The sequence below is a fragment of the Solanum stenotomum genome, chromosome 1 (assembly GCF_019186545.1).
Source record: "Solanum stenotomum isolate F172 chromosome 1, ASM1918654v1, whole genome shotgun sequence".
Taxonomy (NCBI): domain Eukaryota; kingdom Viridiplantae; phylum Streptophyta; class Magnoliopsida; order Solanales; family Solanaceae; genus Solanum; species Solanum stenotomum.
The window spans coordinates 9,148,948-9,173,950 of record NC_064282.1 but is presented as its reverse complement, the minus strand read 5'-3'; the positions used below and the strand labels follow the sequence as shown (position 1 = coordinate 9,173,950).

Genomic DNA, 25,003 nt, shown 5'->3' with positions numbered 1-25,003 from the left:
ACTACTAAGTTGAATCCTAATCTTAATTCGTTCCCTTCAGATTTGACTTTATTCGTCCCTTTGAAATGTCAATCACTTAATTCTTGATAAATTAGGCATATTAACTTCTCTATTTATAATAATATCTATCTATCCTTCTATATAGTACTAATGACTAACTACTCTAAAAGTGAAAACCTCAAATGTCAAATACTAAATAGTGAATTATCAAACTACTCGTTAAAAAATTGGTGATTTTTTAATCCTTTAGCTAGGTCGACATTACTCCTATAAATTTTTATCTCAAAAATAAAGTTAGTTTTTATTCAAATAATAGTTTTGTGTTAAATGAAATAGTAATGTTGGAATTGATTTCATATTCCAATGATTTCTAATGAATTTGGCTTCTTTCCATTTCTATTACCCTCATTTCTCAAATTAAAAAACACATTTGATTAAACTCATTCTATATTATATGCTCAGTAATAACAAACATATTTTTTTTTCTTTTTATGTTTTCTTTCGTATCTTTTCGGTAGCTACCAACTACGCATTTAATTATTTCTATGAGCTTCTGGCCTAACCCTATTCACACTCATTAATTATACATATATATATATATATATATAGTACATACCCTTTTCTTTTGTGCAAGTCAAATGGTGCTTCAAGATTGATAGAACATGTTAAATTTGAGGATGTTTAGGATTTGGTGAAATATTGATTCAAATCGAAAATTGACTTAAACTGATTAAATAAATTGTTATGTTTAAACTTTGATTTGGTTTTGTTTAAAAAATTATTTTGATTTTTTTAAAAATAAATAATATTTGATTTAAGTTTATTAAAAATATTCATCAAAAGTTTATTTTTACCATTAGGCGTTATGCCCATTTTTTAGAAGAAGACATGAATCAAAATCAATTTATGTAAAACTAAACAATAATACCTATGAGATTTTTAACTAGATTTTTAAACTACTTCTCATCAACTTTGTTTACCCTATTCCAGGAAAATTATTAGTACCGTAATAAAAGTTAGTAAAGGCTTAATTATAAGTTGTCAAAGAATGAAAAAATCTTTTTAATTGTAGAAAATGAAGAGAAAGAGAGAAATATTATTAGATTTCATAAAATTTGAAAAATCAAACCAAAAGCTTTTGGCCTATCGTTAGATTTCGTACATCATTTTGATTAGAGTACTGTTTACTAGTTGGTTATTGATCAAAATCAAAACTAAATCAATTTAATCAATTTTAAAACCATCAAAATCAAACCAAACCAACTATAATATGCATTTATCGGTTTGTTTGTTATCGGGTTCGGTTTGATTATTCGGTTATTAACCATACACAAAAATAAAAGAAACAATTTATTCAAAACGAAAAATAGTTAGGATGATTGAAATTACCGAACTTCCGATCACTGAATTTACTATGAATAAAGCTTCAAAATTCACTATTTTGGCCTAGAAGGGTGAGACAGTGACATTTTCAGTCCCACAAAGAATTAACATAGAGACTCGTATAAATAAAACCAATAAAATGAATATTCTCACCTTAGGCATTTTCGCTATTAATAAATAAATTTTGATTAAACATATATAAGATCTTAAAAATTGTATATAAAAATAATAGACTATGTCTATATATTAATAACATATATGTATATAATTTGTCGGTTCAATTTGATTATTTTTTCGAACAAAATCATTACCAAACTAAATACTATCGATTTTTAAAAATCTAAAATTATTTAAACTGTTTGATTTTTCAATTTGGATCGATTTTTATTCAAACCATGAACCTAACCCTAATTTTGATTTTGCCAGTTAAGAACTTCTCACCTAAAGCTTTTCATACTTGCCTATATATAAACAGCTAATTAGTTTCTCTTTGCTATATATATATCCATACAAATTAAATTAAACACACAACCATTGAATCCTTTAGAAAGATGTTTCCTTTAATTGTGGTAATTATGGCATTATTAGCCATCAACTCAGATAAAGCTTGTGCTGGAGATCCAGATATGCTCCAGGATATTTGTGTTGCTGATCTCACCTCAAGTAAGTTAAAGCGTTATTCCAATAATATTGAAATTTTATTTGTAAATAATTAATATATCACGCGTAACTTATAAGTGATGTGATTATGTAACAGCATTGAAGGTGAATGGATTTCCATGCAAGAAGACGTCCAGCGCGGCTGATTTCTCTTCAATGGTCCTTTCAAAGCCAGGAGTCATTACCAGCACATATGGTTCCGTGGTCACTGGAGCAAATGTTCTAACTATCCCTGGCCTTAACACCCTCGGTGTGTCCATGGCTCGTATCGACTATGCTCCTGGTGGTATTAACCCACCCCACGTCCACCCACGAGCCACTGAGATGATCTTTCTTTTATATGGTACATATATTGGATGTTGGTTTCATTACCACAGACAATGTTTTATTCTCTAAGCGCATTATACAAGGAGAAGTGTTTGTTTTTCCTAGAGGACTTGTTCATTTCCAAAAGAACAATGGGAAATATCCAGCAGCTGTTATTGCTGCCTTAAATAATCAATTACCTGGTGCACAATCTATTGCGACAACGTTGTTTGCAGCTACACCATCTGTCCCTAATGATGTTTTGGCTCAAACATTCCGGATTACCCCTCCGGAAGCTCAACAGACTAAAGCAAAATTTGCCACTAATTAACTAGTGAGAATTCTATTTCTCCACAAAAAGTTATGTTTAAGTTGGGCGCACGGTTGTTAACTCAAGTTGATCACTTTCCATTTTGCACGATGCTTAAAAAATCATAAATAAGAAGATGATTTTACTAATTCACCCCTTAAAAAACTGTTGAGAATTTTACAAACAAATGTGAACACTTTAAAAAAGAATTAATTGCTAGGGAAATATAAAAAAAAATTAATTAATGCTTTTTTGATTTAATAGGGTAATCAACTAATATGGAACAACTATATTTAATATTATGATCAACTAATATGAAAAGAAAGGAGTCTATAATTGTGGGAATGAAATATTTTTAAGTAATATTTGGAACCGCCTATTTCGGAGTAAAAGAATTGTTTTCAAGTAGCGTTCAATCGAACTTAAATGCATGTGGTTCGATCAAATTAGTCGCTCTTACTGTTTTTTAGCCTCCAAAAAGTTAATATAAATTGACCATAGAAAGATAGAATCTACACTACTTGGATTATTTTTTTTGGTTATCCATTTCCCAAGCCAAAAATTACATTTGCTAGCTAAATCTATATAAAAAAGTAAACATTATTTTATATTTAAATATATATATTTTTTTGTATATTAAGGTGGATAGGGTGTTATTCACAAACTCAAGATAAGTATTCCCCATTGGACAATTTATTTATGAAAGTGTATGTATACCCAAAAATGGACCGCCCCTCAAATTGGATCAAGATATACTTTTTCAAGTTGATTCGATAGTGAGAGATTAGCCAAGCTTTATTTGGCCATTCCCGAAGCAACTGTTTATGGATATTATGGAGAAACTCCTTATGAAGGAAATATATTAATTATATTTATATATGATAAATTGAAATCTAATGATAACACAAGGTCTTACATTTCATGAGTTTAATCTTTTATGTTTTTTTCGGTCATGATTGATTTTTGCATTATAGGTTCAACATTTGATATTTATTAGAATTTTAGTAATTTATCATATACTCTCTGTTCTTAATTATTTGTCCACTTTTTCTTTTTTAGTTATCCCTCATTACTTGTCCATTTTGACAAATCAAGAAAAGACAAAATAATCACGTTGTTAGAAGAGCGTTTTAATTGTTCTTGAGAAATAAGTCATACTCATAATTAACTAGGCTGCTTCTTTCAAATAAGGGGAGAAACACCGAGTCAAATAACTAAAAATATTTTTCCGGCAACAAACACGGATCTAAGAATTGATAATATTTGTATAACATATGATTGATATTCATGAGATTAAATGTCCCCTTAGCTTGATATGCCCTCAGTTCCAAACATCTGTAATTCTTTGTTTAATTTTTGTTATTAATTATGTTGAATTATTCTCTACCATTCTGATTTGACTTGGACGTAGTCCATTTGGAGGCCCTTCAATTATCTTTGCATAACGATTAACGATCCAGTGTTATCTGTCTAGGAAGTGCAAGTTGTTTTGATAAATTAGGCATTAACTAATTATATGTATTCACTATGTACTGTAAACAATTTATTATTGTCATAGTACTTTATCATGTTGTCACAACTACATACCTCTTTTGTTTCAAGCTATTTAATTTCATTTATTATGAATAATTATCTTTTAAGTATATTTTGGTGATTTTTTTTACACTATCTATATACATATAACAATAACATATTCAGTGTAATCTCATAAGTGAAGTTTGAGAAAGATAGTGTATACGCAAATCTTATCTCTACGTTATCAAAGACAAATAAACTGTTTTTAAAAGATTCTCGACTCGAGTTAAATTCAAATTTTTATAGTATATACTGCTACATATGCACAGTTTAAACACTAGGTGTAGACTATCTTTTATGATTTATAATTTGATATATGCACTTTCAGTTTCCAAAATTTCGATTGTCAAAGAGGTAAAGATAATATGTACCTCTAATTTTCACGTTCCAATTGAAGTCAAAGTTGAGGAAAATTTAAGGGATAAGGTCAAATATATTAGTAATTTTTCAAAATCAGGTAAAATATTACGCACTATTTACTGGATGTCAAAAGAATTATGTCATGCCGTTTAATTTTTAGGATAATTAAGAAGCTTGTTTTTATATCCTTCATTCTTAATGGACCATTTCAAATATTATATGCCAAGTAATAATTAACCAACATAATTCTTAATTTTTCTTTTTAAGTTTTCATTCTCTTCATTTCGAGGTTACCAACTAGACCTTAATTAATTATTCCTATGAGCTCCGGCATAAACTTACTCACACTTGTTAATTATATATATAGTACCATTTCAATTTTGTGAAAGTCAACTTGTGATTATAGCTTGTTAGAACATGTCATGAAATTGTGATATATATATAATAATGAAGACTATTTCCTATTTTTAATTTCTTTTTAGTAAAGAAGTTCATTTCCTTTAATAAATTAATAGCACAACGAGGATAAAACTTGATAACAACTCGAATAGATTATAGTCAAATTATTAACAATTAGCAAATGGCATGTTTCGTGCTCAAACACACAAATTATCTTATGTCAACTAAGATTCCAATTACATCAATTTGATTTGTCCGGCTTCTAATTCTCACCCTATAAATAAACTGCCTAATTTCTCTTTTCATTATCCATACAAATTTATAAAGCAACATTCAATCTTCTTTGTCCAATTCCAAATGGCTGTCTTTAGAAAAATGTTTCCTTTAATTATGGTAATTATGGCATTATTAGCTATTAACTCAGATAAAGCTTGTGCGGGAGATCCAGATATGCTTCAGGATGTTTGTGTTGCTGATCTCACCTCACGTAAGTTCAGCTAAGACGCGGTTCCAATAATATTGAAAATTTATTTGTACGTAATTAATTAACTTATAGGTGATCTGATTGTGTAACAGCCTGGAAATTGAATGGATTTCCATGCAAGAGTATGTTCTCCGCTGCTGATTTCTCGTCGATGGTTATTTCAAAGCCAGGAGCCACAAACAACACATTTGGTTCCCTTGTCACTGGAGCTAACGTTATGGCTATCCCTGGGCTTAACACCCTAGGTGTGTCCATGGCTCGAATCGACTATGCTCCTGGTGGCATTAACGCACCCCACCTCCACCCACGAGCCACGGAGATGATTTACGTTTTACAAGGTGAATTAGATGTTGGTTTTATTACTACAGCTAATGTATTGGTCGCTAAGCACATTGTACAAGGAGAAGTGTTTGTTTTTCCTAGAGGACTTGTTCATTTCCAAAAGAATAACGGTCACATGCCAGCAGCTGTTATTGCTGGGTTCAATAGTCAGTTAGCTGGTACACAATCGATTGCTACAACGTTGTTTGCAGCAACACCAGCACCAGGTGTTCCTAATGATATCTTGGCTCAAGCATTCCAAATTGGTACTATGCAAGTTCAGCAGATTAAGGCTAAATTTGCACCCAAGAATTAAGTAGTAAAGTTTTATTTCTCAACAACACGTGATGTTTTGATTTTTGTTTGTAATGTCAATAAAAGAGAATTCTCCTTAGCTTTCTCATCATGTAAGAATAATTAATGTGTTTGTTATTACTATATATGTTTGCGAAATTGGATTTTAAGTGCATGTGTTTCGATTACAGAATGAATGTTTTTTTTTTCCTTTACCAAAATATTTGTTATCATGAAGTTAATGGCCGGTAGGCCCGGTACAAGTAAGGATGGGAGAAGATTCTTTGACTTTGTTTCGTTCCAAAAATATTGTAGTAACAATTATTAGAAGCCTTTTAATCCAGAGATTTTGGATTCGAATCCGTTTGAATATGGAGCAGGCAGTGTTTTATCTTCAATCTCAAACTTTTCAACGCGAATTCAAAGTATATATGTGTCAAAGTCAATCATACAAAATTAGCTAGCCAATCCTCACAACAACAATATACCTACACACCCAATGATGTCCTACCAAAGTGAGATGTAGCAGCTAGGCAATCGTAAACAAATTAAAATTTAAAAGGTTGAATCTTGAAAATTTCATTTTTTATATATATACAGAATTATTCTTTTTACCTTTGTCACATGTTTTTCTCCTTATTTGAGATCATATGGTCCTAAGTTCTTTGTCAAAGCTTGAAATTTCACTAGATGTTACAGATTATAATATAATTTGTGTATTATTTGATTATGATTTAGTGACATATTTGCTATTGAGGAAGTCCTAACACCAAAATAATGTTGTCTTCAACAGAGTTTTACCATAATTTTGAATAGTAATCCCTGTCATTTTCTTCATATACTATAGTCCAATACTTGAGGGTAACAGGAAAATGACACAAAAACAAACGTCTTTATTTACGTTTTACACTAATCTACGTAACGTAAAAGTAAAAGTCTTGCAATCCGTAACATTGAAATCCTACACCGTAATCTTCAAACTTCTTTGTTTATTACGAAAATAACAACATTACCCAGTGACTATTCAATATTGTTCCAATTTTAATACAATATTCAAACTTCTTTGTTTATTATGAAAATAACAACATTACCCAATGACTATTCAATATTGTTCCAATTTTAATACAATATTCAAACTTCTTTGTTTATTACGAAAATAACAACATTACCCAGTGACTATTCAATATTGTTCCAATTTTAATACAATATTCATTTAAGATAACAAATCAAACAATTGATAAAAACAATATTGTCATCATAACTAATACATCATATTTAGTACTATTCTTATACATCTTATCAAACGATCGCTTAAAATATTCAGGGAATGTTTGGTTGCTGATTAAGGAAGACTTATTCATATATTTAAACTAGCATAACTTTATACAATGTTTGGTTACAAAAATGGGGAAAATAATCTCCACATAAAATCCGACATAAGTTATACAAAATTTGCTGCTTCTTTTATCCCCCCCCTCCCCACCTCATGTAAACCATAACATTGCTAATATAATGTTTGGTTCTTATTTTATTCTTTCACATAAATAATACAGATGTAAAACATGATAGAATATATGCATTATTTTATGCTGTAAAAATGAAATAACTGATATATGAATAGTTAATCCTACGTAAGTATCTTGCATTTACCTGCATAATTGATTCATACATAACTAATAGCTGCTTAACTCTAACCATCAACCATATGACTTAGTATTTTGATTCAATAACTTAATTATTTAACTGTGCTTGGTATTAATTTGTGTCACTGTAGGAAGTACATGTTTTGTTAATTTTTATAATCTTTAATCACTCATAGTCAGACGTACGTCAGGATTAAAAAAAAGGGGACAAAATGACCATCAAAATCAAGTTAGGAGATGGACAAAAATAAGACAAAAGGAATAACATTTTTACCCAATTTAAGAAATACGCTACAAGTATATTATTTTTTTCACTTCGAGTGGGTGAACAATTCTCTGATCTTCGACGAGTTGAAAACGAAAGTAATAAAGCAATAATTAATTAAGTTCAATGTAGGGATTAATTTGAAGTGTACTATCAATTTGATCGATCTGTACTTCCATTTGCAAATATTAAAGACTTTTATATATGACTAATTGACTTTACATTTATTTAATTAACGTAATTTTTATTTCTCAAATAGGTATGTCATCCATGACATTTGCGATGCCGCGTCGAGTCTAATTTTTATGAAGAGTTCATTTCTCAAATAATTAGTCAATACAATTATTTTTATAAAAGTCATTAAAGATATAATTTGTGTTACTTTAAAATCATTCAACTTATCAATTATTCTGTAAAAATCACTAAATTATTTTTTATCACATTAGAATTGTTCAAGTTCTGAATTGTTCTAAAAGTTGCTAAAATAATTTTTATCATTTTAAATTCATTAAACTTATTATGACTGGTTACTCAAAGATGATTAAAAATCATGCTCCCTCCATTAATTTTTATTTGTCTATTTTAGATTGTTCACTCTCCTTAAAAAAAATAAAAGTAATATGAATATTTTATCATACTATTCATATTAATTGTATTGTCATAGGTCTATAAAAATAATTTGATTAATAATTAATTAATATTGAGAAAAAAATAAAAAAAATATCTTTTCTTGTTGTTATAAGTGACAAGTAAAAACGGAAATCTATGAATTAGTATGTATTTGAGCTGAGGATCTTTTAAAAACAATAATTCTATTTCCACAAGGTAATAATAAGATTTATATACACTTTACCCTTCCCCATTCACATCCAGACTGCGTATTTTGTTGTTTCCATAAACTCTACATATAAAGAGGAACTTTTACATATAGTCACTCAAAAATAGCCTAATTACGCTCTATAGATATAGTTTGTTAATTACGATTCGTAGCTACATGTTATAGGGAGGAGATGGGTGAGCGAGACTGGGAGAGGGAGGAGAGAGGCGAGCGAGAGTGGGAGAGAGGTGAATTGTATATGTATATCGGTTAGATAATTGTATATTATACATATGTATTTGTATATTCTGGCGAGAGAGATTGTGAGAGGGAGGAGAGAGGTGAGCGAGATTGGGAGAAGACAATAATTTGCATCTCGTTTGTATAATTCACGTGTTTTTGTATAATTAAGTAATTATAATTTGGAATTATACAAATATAATAAAACTCGAAATAACGAATTGATACAAACATAANTATCAATTATTCTGTAAAAATCACTAAATTATTTTTTATCACATTAGAATTGTTCAAGTTCTGAATTGTTCTAAAAGTTGCTAAAATAATTTTTATCATTTTAAATTCATTAAACTTATTATGACTGGTTACTCAAAGATGATTAAAAATTATACTCCCTCCATTAATTTTTATTTGTCTATTTTAGATTGTTCACTCTCCTTAAAAAATAAAATTAACATGAATATTTTATCATACTATTCATATTAATTGTATTGTCATAGGTCTATAAAAATAATTTGATTAATAATTAATTAATATTGAGAAAAAAATAAAAAAAATATCTTTTCTTGTTGTTATAAGTGACAAGTAAAAACGGAAATCTATGAATTAGTATGTATTTGAGCTGAGGTTCTTTTAAAAACAATAATTCTATTTCCACAAGGTAATAATAAGATTTATATACACTTTACCCTTCCCCATTCACATCCAGACTGCGTATTTTGTTGTTTCCATAAACTCTACATATAAAGAGGAACTTTTACATATAGTCACTCAAAAATAGCCTAATTACGCTCTATAGATATAGTTTGTTAATTACGATTCGTAGCTACATGTTATAGGGAGGAAGGGCCGAGCGAGACTGGGAGAGGGAGGAGAGAGGCGAGCGAGAGAGGTGAATTGTATATGTATATCGGTTAAATAATTGTATATTATACATATGTATTTGTATATTCTGGCGAGAGAGAATGTGAGAGGGAGGAGAGAGGCGAGCGAGATTGGGAGAACACAATAATTTGTATAATTTGCATCTCGTTTGTATAATTCACGTGTTTTTGTATAATTAAGTAATACATAGTCTGGAATTATACAAATATAATAAAACTCGAAATAACGAATTGATACAGACATAAACATATGAACTTTAAACAATTATTCAAAATATATTATACAAATTACGTTATATAAATTATACTATACAAAATCTGAAAATTACACATTTATACAAACTTTTAAAAGTTATACACAAAAAGATTGAATGTATATGATGACAAACCTGAAAAATCAAAGGAAATCATCGTCATATACAAATACAAATCAAATAAAGAATTGTTAGTTGTGAATTATATAAATGTGATAATTATATCAAACTATAGGTATGATGAGTAATTAAGTTTGATTAACCGCGTAATTTTCGCACATATAAATTAGTGAGGTGTCGTCAACGGCAGGAAGTCAAAGTCCAAATAAGCCCAAAAGTGAGGCCTGATTTAGGAGTGCAGTAGGCCCCATATGTGGGCCTGTTTCCTAATGTCTTCGCTTTGGGTGGAAGAGAGGAGAAAAAAAACAGCATGGTTCTTGCGTTTACACTCGCACGCTTTCCTCACGTGACTTCAAAGTATTAGTTTGCCCTCTTTATTTTTTATATTTATAAATAAAGCCCACCCGATTTTGTCTATCAATAGGAGTACTTCTCTTCTACCACATTCCTCTATTTCTGCACCTCTCCTTCTTGCCTAAAATCAAACAAAATATATTTTGCTTAATACTTTTCTTCTTAATTCCATCATGTCTGGCTTTGGAAAATTGGTTGTAATTATGGCTGTGTTAGCCATTAGCTTAGATAAAGCTTCTGCTGGAGATCCAGACATGCTTCAAGATGTTTGTGTTGCTGATCTTACCAGCAGTAAGTTCCATTTTTATTTTTATTTTTTAAATTGAGTAAGAGAAAGGTAGATTCTTCATCTGATGTGATTTAAGTTGTTTTGTGGTTTTATTTGCCTTAATTAGTTTCTCATTGGTAATACATGTTGACTTTTCTACTTCTCCAAATTGTTGCTTCTTCTTGCTTACTACTCAGCTTGTTGTAGGATTTGTTATGAGTGTTGAATCAAGATCCAACTGTATATTAGCTGGCAAAAAGTAGATGGCTGACCGTATTAAATTTATTCAAAATATTTAATATAGCAGTCTTGAATCAAAAGTATAACTAGCTAGGGAGGAAATTATCTATGAGTATTAATTATGAATTAAGTAGTAGAAAATGATATTATTTTCAGATTAATGTGTGAAAAAATAAAAATGTCTTGTAGAAGCAATAATAACAACATATTCGGTATGATTTTACAATAATTCTCTTCAATTTTGAACAATTCACTTATTCTGAATCATATAAAATAACATAATAATTCACTAGAGGAAGTAATAAGAGCAATAAAATTAAGAAAAGCAAATTACATCTTTAAATTAAAAAATATGAAGGACCTCTCTTTTTGGGGCTAAAAGTGACCTAACATTATTCATCTTCGTCTAAGTTCGGAAAAAGAGGTAGCCTTTTTCAGGGGGCCCAATGTCTAGTTGGACTGTTTTTTTAAAAAAAATAGAGTCACACATGGCCAAATTAATAACATAATGATCTAATCATTATCTTTTCGATTTAAGTACCATATGCTGATTATGCAATTTTCTGTTTTATGTACATGAAAACAGGTTTAACCGTAAACGGTTATCTTTGCAAGAAGAACTTTTCAGAAATAGACTTTTCATCAATGGCAATAGCAAAGGCAGGAGCAACAAACAATACATTTGGTTCTGTAGTGACAGGTGCAAATGTCATGAAAGTCCCTGGTCTTAACACACTTGGTGTGTCGATGGCTCGTATCGACTATGCCCCTGGTGGAATTAACCCACCTCACACTCACCCTCGTGCCACTGAAATGATCTTTGTTTTAGAGGGTGAATTAGACGTTGGCTTTATTACAACATCTAATGTTTTGATTTCAAAACATATTGTAAAAGGTGAAGTGTTTGCTTTCCCTAGAGGACTTGTACATTTCCAGCAGAACAATGGGGATGTTCCAGCAGCCGTCGTCGCGGGGTTCAACAGCCAGTTGCCGGGGACTCAATCGATTGCTACAACGTTGTTCGCTTCATCACCAACTGTTCCTGATCATGTCTTGACTAAAACATTTCAAGTTGGTACTAAGGAAATCCAGAAAATTAAGTCAAGGCTGGCACCCAAGAAATAGATTATTCGTTAATTAATTGCTCGTGTGACAATTATTTCGTTTGGTGAGCTTGTTAATTGATAGGGATTTGTGGGTTTATATACGATGGGGTAATGGATTGTATATCTTTTGTTTCTAATAATGTTGTAACATTCTGTTGGTAATAAATGTGATCGTTCTATTTTTGCATCTTTTATGTCTAAATATCTACAACTCATATATACACCAATAAAACATACAAAAGATAGCCATAAACATAAAGAGATCATGAAAAAGTGGAAGACAAGATACTAGGTGAGAAAATTCAAGCTAAGAATCTGAAAACACCATTGAAGGTTCTAGAGGAAAACTGAATTTTAGAAGAAGAAGAATATTATTCCAATTTGATCTGAGTTTACATTTGTGCCTCCTTATATACAAAAATCTTAGATCCAATCAGTCCTAAATTGCATTCCCTAACTAACTCTAATTAACAACTAACAAATGACAGCTCATCAACTGACTGATCAATTTATACTAACTAACTATGTACAGTAATAACCAACTAAGTACAATAATAACAGAAAATGTGAACTTAACACTCCCCTCAAGCTAAAGGGTGTAGTATGTTAAGAACACCTAGCTTTGAGCATGACTCAATCCTTTGGTTAATAAATCAATAATTTGTTGTTGTGTGTGTACATACTCTGTTTGAATCAATCCAACCTTAACCTTGTCTCTGATGAAATGACAATCGATTTAAATATGCTTGGTTCTTTCATGGAATACATAATTTGCAGCTAACTGAATAGCAGACTTGCTATCACTTAATAGGCATCTGCATGAACACATTAAGCTCCTTGAACAACCCTATCAGCCAGGTTACTTCTGCTACTGCTGAGGCCATACTTCTGTACTCAGCTTCAGCTGAGCTCCTAGACACTGTTTGTTATTTCTTGGACTTCCAAGACACTAAAGAATGTCACTGACTTCTTAGTATTAGGGCAAACAACTCAGTCTGAGTCACACCAGCATGTTAATGTTGTGGCAGGTTGAGCCTGTAGCCATATGCTATGACGAACTGTTCCTTTAAAGTATCTCACCACCTTGATGACTGCCTCCCAATAAAACCTTTCTGAATGTTGCATGAACTGACTTAGTGTTTGCATTGCAGGTCTTGTAATGGTAGCATACGTTAACTTCCCTACTAATCTTTCATAGGTTGAGTGATCTATTAATATATCATCTCTTTGTAGTCCAGCAGTCTAATCAAATTCTACTGAGGTCAATCTCAAGTTGGACACTAATAGTGTGGCTGCTGGTTTTGCACCACTCAATCATGTATCAACTCCAATATGTACTTCTTTTGATTCAGAATAACACCTGTTTTGGACCTTAACACCTCAATTCCCAAGAAGTATTTAAGTTCTCCCAAATTCTTGAGTTTGAATTTCTGATGTAATGCTTCTTTTGCTTGTCTGATTAATGACTTACTATCACCAGTAATGAGTAAATCATCAACATAGATCAGAACAACAACCATCCCCTCTGGCTTCTTCAAGGTGAACAATGAATAATCATGAGAACTTTGAATGAAACCTGCAGCTAATAAAGTGTTGGTTAGTTTGATATTCCATTGTCTAGAGGCTTACTTGAGTCCATAATTTTCAGGGCCTATGAGTTTCATAAGAATCAAAGCTGCACCTGAAGCATCCAATGGACCTATATAGAGAGGGTCATTTGGATCGATTCTCACTGCCGCCATTGTTGTCTTCTTCACAACTCTACTCTGATCTAATGGATAGCTAGTGTCACTAGCTCTGATACCATGAGAAAATTCAAGCTAAGAATTTGAATACACCATTGAAGGTTCTAGAGGAAAACTGAATTTTAGAAGAAGAAGAATATTATTTCAATCTGATCTGAGTGTTACATTTGTGTCTCCTTATATACAAAAATCTTAGATCCAATCAGTCCCAAATTGCATTTCCTAACTGACTTTAATTAATAACTAACAAATGATAGCTTATCAACTGACTGATCATTTTATACTAACTATGTACAGTAATAACCAACTAAGTACAATAATAATAGAAAATGTAAACTTAACATGAATTTGAGATTATGAAGAAAGTGGAACATAATGAAAAAGAGTAATGAAGAGTTAAATTGTGTAGTGGACATCCACATAAATTAACATATTTCATAACATCAACATATATTTTCTTGAACTAAAATTCAACAAACTGACTCGTGCTATGGATGGAAAAGACAAAACATATTGTAGTAAAACAATAATACAAAATCTTATTTGGAGAACAAGGAGATTCACTAAGGTAATAAACATTTCTTTTAAACTCTCTCTACCAAAGAATTTTTTTTTCTTTATCGTTTTTTTAGAAGCTATCGTTTTTTTCTTCTTTGTTGACTCAAACTACAATTATAATGTTAGAAATAGGCTGGGGGTTGTATCGAGCAACCCCCAACCAGGGGCGGATGTACAATGTTTCCAGGGGGGTCATCCGACCCCCTCGGTAAAAAAATTACACTATATATATAAGATTGATTTTTTATGTACATGTATATATTTAAAATTAAACCACCTGAATATATATCAAAGGAGTAGCCCAATGGTTGAGGGGGTCCAAAATTTCGCGTAAGTGAGCTTTGGATCGCGGGATTGATTCCAGGCAGCAACATTTTTTTTGGTTGTAATTTTTAGCGATTTTGCAGGTTTTTTTTTTTTTAAAGTTAAAGATAGGCCAAACCCATTTTTATTCAACAAAAGGGGCAAAAAACGCCCAGATCAACCCATGTCCACTAAAGGACAACAAAGCCTAAAACCCTAAATCATTCTTTCTAATTTCAAAATAGGAAACTATCCTAACAAAAAAAATCAGCAAAACAAAGAAATTTTCAACCATTGAAAATTTAGAGACATTGAAAATCAAGCCTGTTGCTGTTGCTGCCTGCTGCTTGCTGCCGCTGGTGGAGGAGTGATGGTACTCCGTGGATTAATTTCATTCTCTCCTTCAGGCTCCATTTGTGATGGCAACCTCTGTAAGTTTTTTTTTTGTTTTTTTTTATATTTTTTATATTTTTTTTCCACAATTCTATGCTTTGATTCTGGTATTTGTTAATGTGCTATTTTATTTAGCTGATTGAACTTAAATATTCACTTCTCTTAACAATTTTTTATTTTTCTTAGGAAAATTTCAATTCTATTCACTGATTATGAAAGTAATAATTTTATTTGTTTGGGCTTATTTGTTGATTTTATATGTTTATTATGGACATTCAACATTTGTTCAGTGGGTATTAACTTTTATTTATGAGATTCAAACTTTTGTTCATTGTTTATAATTTTGTTTTGGTCCTTATTGCATATTTAATTTTTGTAAGTTTTGACTAAATTTTTATTTTACGATTCAGTCTCAATATTCAGTGAAGAAGTATTTTACACAAGTATCGAAATTAACTTTAGCCTCAAAATCATAGTCAATCTAATCAAAAAGAAATTACTAATCATTCAAAAGTGTCGTTAGATTCTTTTCAAGAATTTGATTTGAGTTCTTTAAAGTTTGATCCTGGTGAAAGAACATCAATATTGAACTATCATCCAAACCACCGTGATGTTATTAGAAGAACATACCTTTTGAATGATCCTTGTCAACCTCGTTTGGCGGTGCATGAGTATTCTCAAACAAATATTTTTGGATCAATGTGTCGTTTTAATCATGAATGGTTTGATGATATATATATATATATATATATATCATGATTGGTTGGAGTATAGTGTTAGTAAAGATGTAGTCTATTGTTTGTATTGCTATCTTTTTAAAGATCATAACACTAATCAAGGAGGAGGGGAGACATTTTCAACTATAGGATTTAAAAGTTGGAACAAAAAGGGTGGTCTTGACAAGCATATTGGTCTACCGAATAGCATACCTAATCAGTCAAAAAAAAAATGTCAAGATTTACTACAACAACGGCGATCTATTCAACTTGCATTTGAGAGGCAATCTAATCAACTCAAGCATGGATATTATATGCGCTTAAGTGCGTCGATTGATGTAGTAAGACTTCTCATAAGTCGGGGATTTGCATTTCGAGGTCATGATGAATCTAAACCATCACTTAGTAGGGGTAACTTTCTTGAAATTCTCTCATGGTATGCAAAAAAATGTGATAAAATTCGTGATTATGTTATGAAACATGCTCCTGTAAATGATCAAATGACTTCTCCAATGATTCAAAAAGATATTGTGAGTGCATGTAAGATAGAGACCGTTAAAGCTATTCTTGACGAATTAAATGGTGACTACTTTGCTTTACTAGTTGATGAATCCTTTGATGTGTCACGCAAGGAGCAAATGGCTATCGTATTTCGTTATATTGATAGAATGGGATTTGTAATGGAGCGACTTATTGACATTGTTCATGTTGAAGATACTAGTGCTTCATCTTTAAAGGAGGCAATTTTTAATTTACTTGCTCAACATTCTTTGAGTCCATCAAGTGTGCGTGGACAATGTTACGATGGGGCAAGTAATATGCAAGGTGAGATCAATGGCCTTAAAATGTTGATTAGACGAGAAAGTAAATCGGCTCATTCAATCCATTGCTTTGCTCATCAACTTCAACTAACTCTTGTTGGGGTCTCTAAAAAGTGTGTTGAAGTGGGAAAACTTGTAGTATTGATCTCAAATATTTTTAATGTATTGGGATCTTCTTTTAAGCGTATGGATAATTTACGAGATTCTCAAAAATCAACAATTCAAGTGGCATTAGATATGGGTGAACTTACAACCGGTAGGGGCTTGAATCAACAACTTGGTCTTTCAAGAGCTTGTGATACTCGTTGGGGATCTCATTATAAATCCTTTAACAATTTTATTATTATGTTTGGCTCTATTCTTGAGGTTCTTGAATCACTTGCTCTTGATGCAAGGAGTATGGATGAAAGAGCCAAGACAATGGGACATCTTGAAGCTTGTCAAACATTTGAGATTACGTTTATGTTGCATTTGATGAGAGATGTCTTAGCAATCACAAATGAGCTTAATAAATGCTTACAAAAAAAAGAGCAAGATATTGCAAATGCCACGCTACTTGTTGAAGTAACAAAGAGAAGGTTGCAAGTCTTAAGAGATGATGAATGAGATTCTCTTATTGCCAAGATATCTACATTTTGTATCAAACATGATGTTTTGATACCTAACTTTGAGGAGCCATATGTTAGCTCTTTAAGATCACAGTGGAAACTTGCCTACTATACAATCTTACATCATTATCGTGTTGAAGTGTTTTACAATATCATTGATTGACAACTTCAAGAACTTAATGATCGTTTTGATGAGGTGACTACCGATTTGCTCCATAGAATTGCTTGCTTGAATCGAATTAACTCATTTTCAAGTTTTGACATAAGAAAAGTAATGAGAATGGCTTAATTATATCCAGATGACTTTGATGAATCCAATATGAGTATTCTTGAGAATCAACTTGCAAGTTACATTGTTGATGTTCGTGATGTTGGTGAAAGGTTCTCTGATCTAAATGTGCTTTGTGATCTTTCCAAAAGATTAGTTCAGACAAAGAAACATTCAAATTATCCTCTTGTATTTCGCTTAGTGAAACGTGCTCTACTTTTACCAGTTGTCACTGCCTCCGTTGAAAGAGCTTTTTCGGCAATGAAGTTTATCAAGAATGACTTGCGGAGTCAAATGAGTGATGATTTTTTTAGTGGTTGTTTGGTGCCTTATTTAGAAAAAGATGTATTTGATAAGATTTCTAATGATGTTATTATTAAGACATTTCAAGATATGAAACCTCGTAGAATACAATTGTAAAAATGTATGTAGTTATATTTTCAAATGTAAAACTATGTTTTGATAGGTTTACCCATATGTTTGATTTCTTAACCTCCCTTCAAGGTTGTGTAGTTTTGTAATGTAATGAAGTCATTTTATTCCAAAAAGATTTTTTGTGCAGAAATAGTATTTTCGCTTTGATTTGTGTTTTTTGTTAATCTTTCTAATGTTAAATTTGTGTTTGCTCTCCATTTGCATTTTCAGGAGCCGAAGAGAATTCTAAAGGAATTGAAGACCTTGTAGAACTTTTTGAATGAGTTGTACTACTTTATTATCATTTAATAGATATGTACTTTAAATTTGTTTCTTAAGATAAGTTGTAATTGTAAGAAATTATTTGAACTAAGGATTTTTTTTATCAACCCGTTTGTTAATCAATCCATTCATATATGACCCGACTCATTTATTTATGGATAATATTAACGTGTTTAATTTTTTTTTTTGAACCCCTTAATAGAATTCCTGCCTCCGTCACTGCCCCAACCTCTTTTTCCGTCAATATCAAAACTATTTAAGAGTCAAGTCTGGCATTTTTTTCCCTTGTTTCTTTCCGTCTTTTTTCATCACAATATATATGGGAGTTAATTCTATACAATATGATGAAGGATACAGCAAGAAAGTGACATAATACAGACGACTTTATTTACGTTTTACACTACGCCACGTACATACCGTAAAAGGAAATTAATTGTCTTCCCTGATCATAACGTTGTACTTGAAATCCTATTAACGCCATTAACATTGACACTATTTTAGTTTCAAACAATCGTACGATATTTAATTAATGGCAATAACTTAATTATCGTTAAATAGGTATTTTTAACGGTAATTAGCACTCTGTAAATATCCCTAAAATCTATACCAACATTGAATTCAATNCCTGATCATAACGTTGTACTTGAAATCCTATTAACGCCATTAACATTGACACTATTTTAGTTTCAAACAATCGTACGATATTTAATTAATGACAATAACTTAATTATCGTTAAATAGGTATTTTTAACGGCAATTAGCACTCTGTAAATATCCCTAAAATCTATACCAACATTGAATCCAATGATAATTAATATTTTATCACTCTTTGTTAATATATATATATATATATATATGTTGCCGCTAAAAGTTTTTTGCTATAGTGTTTATATATATGATGCATAATTCAATTTAGATAAACACCAAAGACATTAAATTTAACTAAATCAGATTGTTCTTAACGTATTTATTGCTTTGGTACAAGAACTTAATAATTTAATATTGTGGTATTAATTTGTTTCATTGTACATGCGTAGTGGGTTGTTAATTCTTGAAAACATTACTCCCTCCGTCTCATATTATAAGACACCCCTTTTTAAAAATAGTTGTACCACAATATATGTCATTTTATAAAATTTATGCATAAATTACCATATTTTGCCCATTGTATATGAAAATGTAATTACTTTGACTAATCTAAAAAATCTACAAGTAATTAATTTCATTGGGAGAGTACTTCATTCATTAATTAACTACTTTCTTTATTCACTACTTATTCTATAAAATCTGATTTTGAAAAAAAATATCAACAAACAAATTAAAAATAAAAGATGAAAAATAAATAAAAAATAATCTTGAAAGTTGAAGCTTCAACAAATATTATCAAGGAAGATGACATTTCAAAAAGTTCAAAGAATGTAAAAATAGAAGACTCAACCAAAACATGTGAAGGCCAAATTGAGAAAAATCAAGATCCAAATAAAGGAGTTATGCATCATTTAAATCAAAACAAATGATTTGTTGAACTAGAACTAAAATTCATTTGTCGTCTAATTTCATTATCAATAACATCAGATTCAGCAGGAAAATTTACATCAATTTGAAGTAATGGAATTTGAATATTTTGATGTTGTCATGTTTGCTTTAAGAATTTATATATAAAAATATAAAAAAAACATTTTACACAAAATATATAGGAAAATTGAGGTGGGAAAAACTTAATTTTAAAATTTTTTGGATCAATTGGTGAAAAAATTTGGCTCCAAAAAGTAAAATTTAAATAGTCATCCAAATGCATTTATATTTTTGAAATCTAGCATTTCATCATTTATTACAAAGTTGTCATAAGTAAACATTAAATAAGGGCATAAGAATAAAATTACCTTATTTCTTAATGCAAGTGCAAATGGAAAAGGTAATACGGGACGGAGGGAGTAATAATCAATCAAGGTCAAGCATATATCACGCTAAAAATGGACAAAATTGACCATCAAAATCAAGTTAGCCTAGGCAACTAAAAAGTAACACACAAGGAATAACATAATTTAAGAAGTACTCTATATATATAATATAAGTAATTAAGTAGATTGCTAAGTATTTGTTTTCATTTCGGGTGGGTGGAGTAACTCTTTGCGACGACTTGAAAATGAAAGTGAAACAATAATTAAGTTCAATCTATGGATTAATTATTTGAACTATATTATTAACGCGCTTGATCTGCTATTTGTATTCGAAAAATAAATAAATTAGATAACAGCTACAATGTTAATTTTTACAAAAAGCATATTTTTATGTTACAAAGAGATTAATATACATAAAATTAACTTTTACAAAAAAAATCTGATATTAATGTGATTTTTATGTCCCAAATAGATGTCATCCGTGACATTTGCGATGTCGAGTAGAGTTGAGATTGAGGTCAAGCAACCATGTTGAATTCCTTATTTTTTGGATATAAGCTATATAAGATAAACTTTGTATATTACATCCATTAATGCTTACCTTTAAAGACAGGATCCATCGAAATCATAATACGGAGAGTTCATTTCTCAAATTATTACTTTTTATAAAAGTCAATATAATATACTCTAATTTGTGTCATTGTAAAATCATTCAACTTATCAATTATTCCGTGAAAGCTAATAAATTATTTTTTATCACATTAGAATTGTCCAACTTATGAATTGTTCAAAAAATTGCTAAAGTAATTTTTAATTATTTTAAATTCATTAAACTTATGACTAGTTACTCAAATAATAAATGAATTAAGATAGAGGAAATTTCATGGATGGTCATCCAATCTTATTATACGACATGTCTTTTGTTACATAGTTATTATTATTTTTTACTTCAATTATCTCAAAAATTGCTTCAATTAGGCTTGAGGGGGCAGTTTATTTGGTATTTTTGAACAAATAAATGAAAGAAAATTAAAGGTTGAACAGAGGAATGAGCAACAATAAAAAGAATCAAAGAATTAAGTTAATAATTATCCTAGAACTCTTTTCTTTTAATCAAGACAGGTTTTTGAACATTCACCTAATCTAATTAAATAAATAAACTAATTAAGGTCAAGACAATTTTTGTGATAACCTGATCAAAATAAGATGATTTTTATTTGATAAAAAAATAAAATAAATACCTAATACTTCGCTTTGGGTCAAAGAGGATATAAACAACACGGTTCTTGCGTTTGCACCCGCACGCTTTCCTCACGTGACTTCAAAGTCTACTCAAGATTTTATTAAGAGTCTGGTATGATTTTGGTTTAAAAGTTGGTCAAATCTACTTTTAAAATTGATTTTTAGCTTTTGAGTGTTTTGACAAATTTAAAAATAATTAAAAATACTCAAAAAAAAGTTAAAGGTCAAAAAAAGATTCATTTACTTTTTATTTTTTGACTTAAAAATTATTTAGGTTTGACCATTTTTTAAAAGCTACTTTATCTGTCTAATAATAGTTGTTCACTATCGACTTGACACATTTCTTAAGAAACAATAAATGATAGAGTAATATTACTAATTTATCCTTTGACTTTATTAAATTTAATGCTCTGAGAAATTTGTTAATAAATAGTATTTAATAGCAACGGTAAAATAGACATAAAAAATAAATTATCTCTTGATTTTCTAAATTAGACAAATATTATTGATTAACTATTTTTTTAATATAGTGAACAACTTCTTCTTTTTTAACCCTCCCTAGGAACTTCCACCCTTTTTTGCTCTCTTGGTGACTCGAACTCGCAACCCTCGAGTTGAAAGTGAGGGGTGCTTACCATCCGAGCAACTCTCTCTCGTCGATATAGTGAACAACTATTGTTTTTTTAAAGCAAATCGAAATAGGCTCTATGTCTATTCTCCTCTTATAAAATAAAGCTCATCCAATTTTCTCTCTCCATTGTCCCAAAGTAATTCAAAGCTCTCTCTTAAACAAATTCCTCTATTTTTGTGCCTCTCTTTTTTGCCCAAATCAAAATAAGAAATTATTTCTTACCAATACTTTTCTTCTTAATTCCACCATGTCTGCCTTTGGAAAATTTGTTGTAATTATGGCTGTTGTTATGTTAGCCATTAGTTTAGATAAAGCTTGTGCTGGAGATCCAGATATGCTTCAAGATGTTTGTGTTGCTGATCTTACCAACAGTAAGTTCCATTTTACTTCCGAACTACTTTTTTTTGAGTCTGTTTCAAAATGAGTGATCATTTCCCTCTTTTTCGATAACACTTTAAGTGATTTCAGTTTTTCATTTGTCATTTGTTTAAGGTCGCAAGATTAGAGACTATTTTGATGCATTTGGCATAAATTAAACTGAGTCCCATAAAATTAAAAAATCTTCTTTAATTTTTCAAAATTTTGTGTCGAGTCAAACTAGTTCAATTCTTATTAACGGGCAGCTGCTTCTCTCTTTTTTGGTTTCTTTGAGACTGAGAAAGGTAGATTCTTGATAAGTTTGTTTGTGCCTCATACTTGTCCAAATTGCTTCTTCTTGCTTGCTTACTTGTTATACCATTTATTATGAGTGTTGAATCAAGATTCAACATTCCAACTATACAAATTAGCTGGCAAAAGTTAAAAGAAGAAAATTGACTATATCAGTAAGTAATTTCTACCAATAATTGTTTCAAATTATTTATCATTAATATAATTGTTCTTAAACACTCCAAAATGCCTCAAAAAATAGATATTTAATAACAAGATTATATCTTTAAAAAAATATAATTAAAGGTAAATAATTTTTAAAAATACTCCTCCTAATTAATGAGTTTTAATTGAACATGTAAATAAACGAGTATTGGTTAGCAGCGGTCACCAAATATAATCAATTCCTCCAACTTTTTTTTCTCTCGTTAAGAGCAGTTTGGTACACCCACTTTTGAAATCAATCATAAAAGATATACTTTTATCACTTCCTCAAATGGTTATATCTTCTTAGAGTAGTAATAATAATATTTTAAATCGAAAAAAAAAATGATGTTTTCTTTATTTTTTTCAAGTGACAAATATTTTGGATCAATTTTTTTTACTAAAGTAAAATATAAAAAGGACAAAAAGATAGTACTACTTAGTGAACATTTCGTACTATATATGCAATAAAAAAAATGTCTTCCACATTATTATCTAATCATTAATTTTATACGATTCATGTTAAAAAAACACACTACTTACGGAATTTTCTGTTTTATTTACACGAAAACAGGCTTAACCGTAAATGGTTATTTTTGTAAGAAGAACTTTTCAGAAATAGACTTTTCATCAATGGCCATAGCAAAGGTAGGAGCAACAAACAATACATTTGGTTCTGTAGTGACAGGTGCAAATGTCATGAAAGTCCCTGGTCTTAACACACTTGGTGTGTCGATGGCTCGTATTGACTATGCCCCTGGTGGAATTAACCCACCTCACACTCATCCTCGTGCCACTGAAATGATTTTTGTATTAGAGGGTGAATTAGACGTTGGCTTTATTACAACATCTAATGTTTTGATTACAAAACATATTGTAAAAGGTGAAGTGTTTGCTTTCCCTAGAGGACTAGTACATTTCCAGCAGAACAATGGGGATGTTCCGGCAGCCGTCGTCGCGGGGTTCAACAGCCAGTTACCGGGAACTCAATCGATTGCTACAACGTTGTTCGCTTCATCACCAACTGTTCCTGATAGTGTCTTGACTAAAACATTCCAAGTTGGTACTAAGCAAATTCAGAAAATTAAGTCAAGGCTTGCACCTAAGAAATAAATATTGTTTCGTTAATTAATTGTTCTTTGTAACAATAATTTACTTTGGTGAGTTTGTTAATTGTCAAAGATTTGTGTGTTTATATACGATGGGGTCGGATTGGATTTTTTTTTTTGTGTCCTTTTTTAAATTTATCTCCAATAATGTTGTAATAGCCTATTGTTTCTCTGTTGATCAAGAATAAATGTGATCAATTTCTACTTTTACGCTCCATAATTAGTAAACTAATTACCTGAAAAAAAGGTAAGACAACTTATTTCTAAAAAAGTTCATTAGACAACTTGTATCTAGCTCACGTGAATTTGCATATATCGATGTCAACTAACATACTAGTCAACATATTAATCTTAAAAAATGGATTACGTAATGTGTATCTTTAAAAGGTGTTTTTGAAATAATAATGAACTACCTACTTGTCTAATTTTCTTTACGCAACTAAGTAATTAGTGCATTAATCTAAGCTAAGTAAATTGCCGGTATTGAAGTCACTTGTGCCTAAAGCAATTTTGATTTGAAAATTAAATTCAACAAAAGAGGGTAAAAAGGAATGATTCTACCATCAGATAAAAATTGGATAATGGGATGTCAGTAGTGAAGAACAACTGTACCAATTATGGATTTTCAAGTATGTTATGATATGAATGATGATGAGAAAGTAAAAAGCAATAAAGGTTCTCACACAATAATCAGGGTTAGGTGAATTATTAATTGAGAAAATTTTAGATATATCCAATATTAAATCAAAATTAGACCTCATTATTCTTATTTAGTAGATGTTTCTTGAGAATTGAACACTATTAAAAAGAAGTAATTCTTTAATAATGGTATAATTGGAAACAATTGCTATCTTTTATCTTGAATTTCTAAGTGACA

The 25,003-nt window shown here is 30.3% G+C and overlaps 3 protein-coding genes, 1 long non-coding RNA gene and 1 pseudogene across 4 annotated transcripts; 4 read left to right on the top strand and 1 right to left on the bottom strand.

The window, feature by feature from the left end:
- Positions 1-1,905: 1,905 nt before the first annotated feature.
- Positions 1,906-2,713, top strand: LOC125878239 (nectarin-1-like; annotated as a pseudogene).
- Positions 2,714-5,319: 2,606 nt separating this feature from the next.
- On the top strand, positions 5,320-6,121 carry LOC125878229 (nectarin-1-like). Its single transcript, XM_049559439.1, has 2 exons — positions 5,320-5,480; positions 5,570-6,121. The coding sequence occupies exons 1-2, from the start codon at positions 5,351-5,353 to the stop codon at positions 6,112-6,114; spliced, it is 675 nt and encodes a 224-aa protein (XP_049415396.1). The 5' UTR covers positions 5,320-5,350; the 3' UTR covers positions 6,115-6,121.
- A 4,610-nt stretch (positions 6,122-10,731) lies between these two features.
- LOC125877756 (nectarin-1-like) lies at positions 10,732-12,465 on the top strand. The gene is made up of 2 exons (XM_049559017.1): positions 10,732-10,960; positions 11,764-12,465. Exons 1-2 carry the CDS (start codon positions 10,843-10,845, stop codon positions 12,300-12,302), a joined length of 657 nt encoding a protein of 218 aa, XP_049414974.1. The 5' UTR covers positions 10,732-10,842; the 3' UTR covers positions 12,303-12,465.
- Positions 11,772-24,006, bottom strand: LOC125877770 (uncharacterized). The gene is made up of 2 exons (XR_007447631.1): positions 23,793-24,006; positions 11,772-11,964 (listed from the first exon to the last, which is right to left on the bottom strand). It is a non-coding gene; the product is annotated as an uncharacterized LOC125877770 (long non-coding RNA).
- Positions 22,223-24,208, top strand: LOC125877755 (nectarin-1-like). The gene is made up of 2 exons (XM_049559001.1): positions 22,223-22,536; positions 23,592-24,208. The coding sequence occupies exons 1-2, from the start codon at positions 22,413-22,415 to the stop codon at positions 24,128-24,130; spliced, it is 663 nt and encodes a 220-aa protein (XP_049414958.1). The 5' UTR covers positions 22,223-22,412; the 3' UTR covers positions 24,131-24,208.
- Positions 24,209-25,003: the final 795 nt, after the last annotated feature.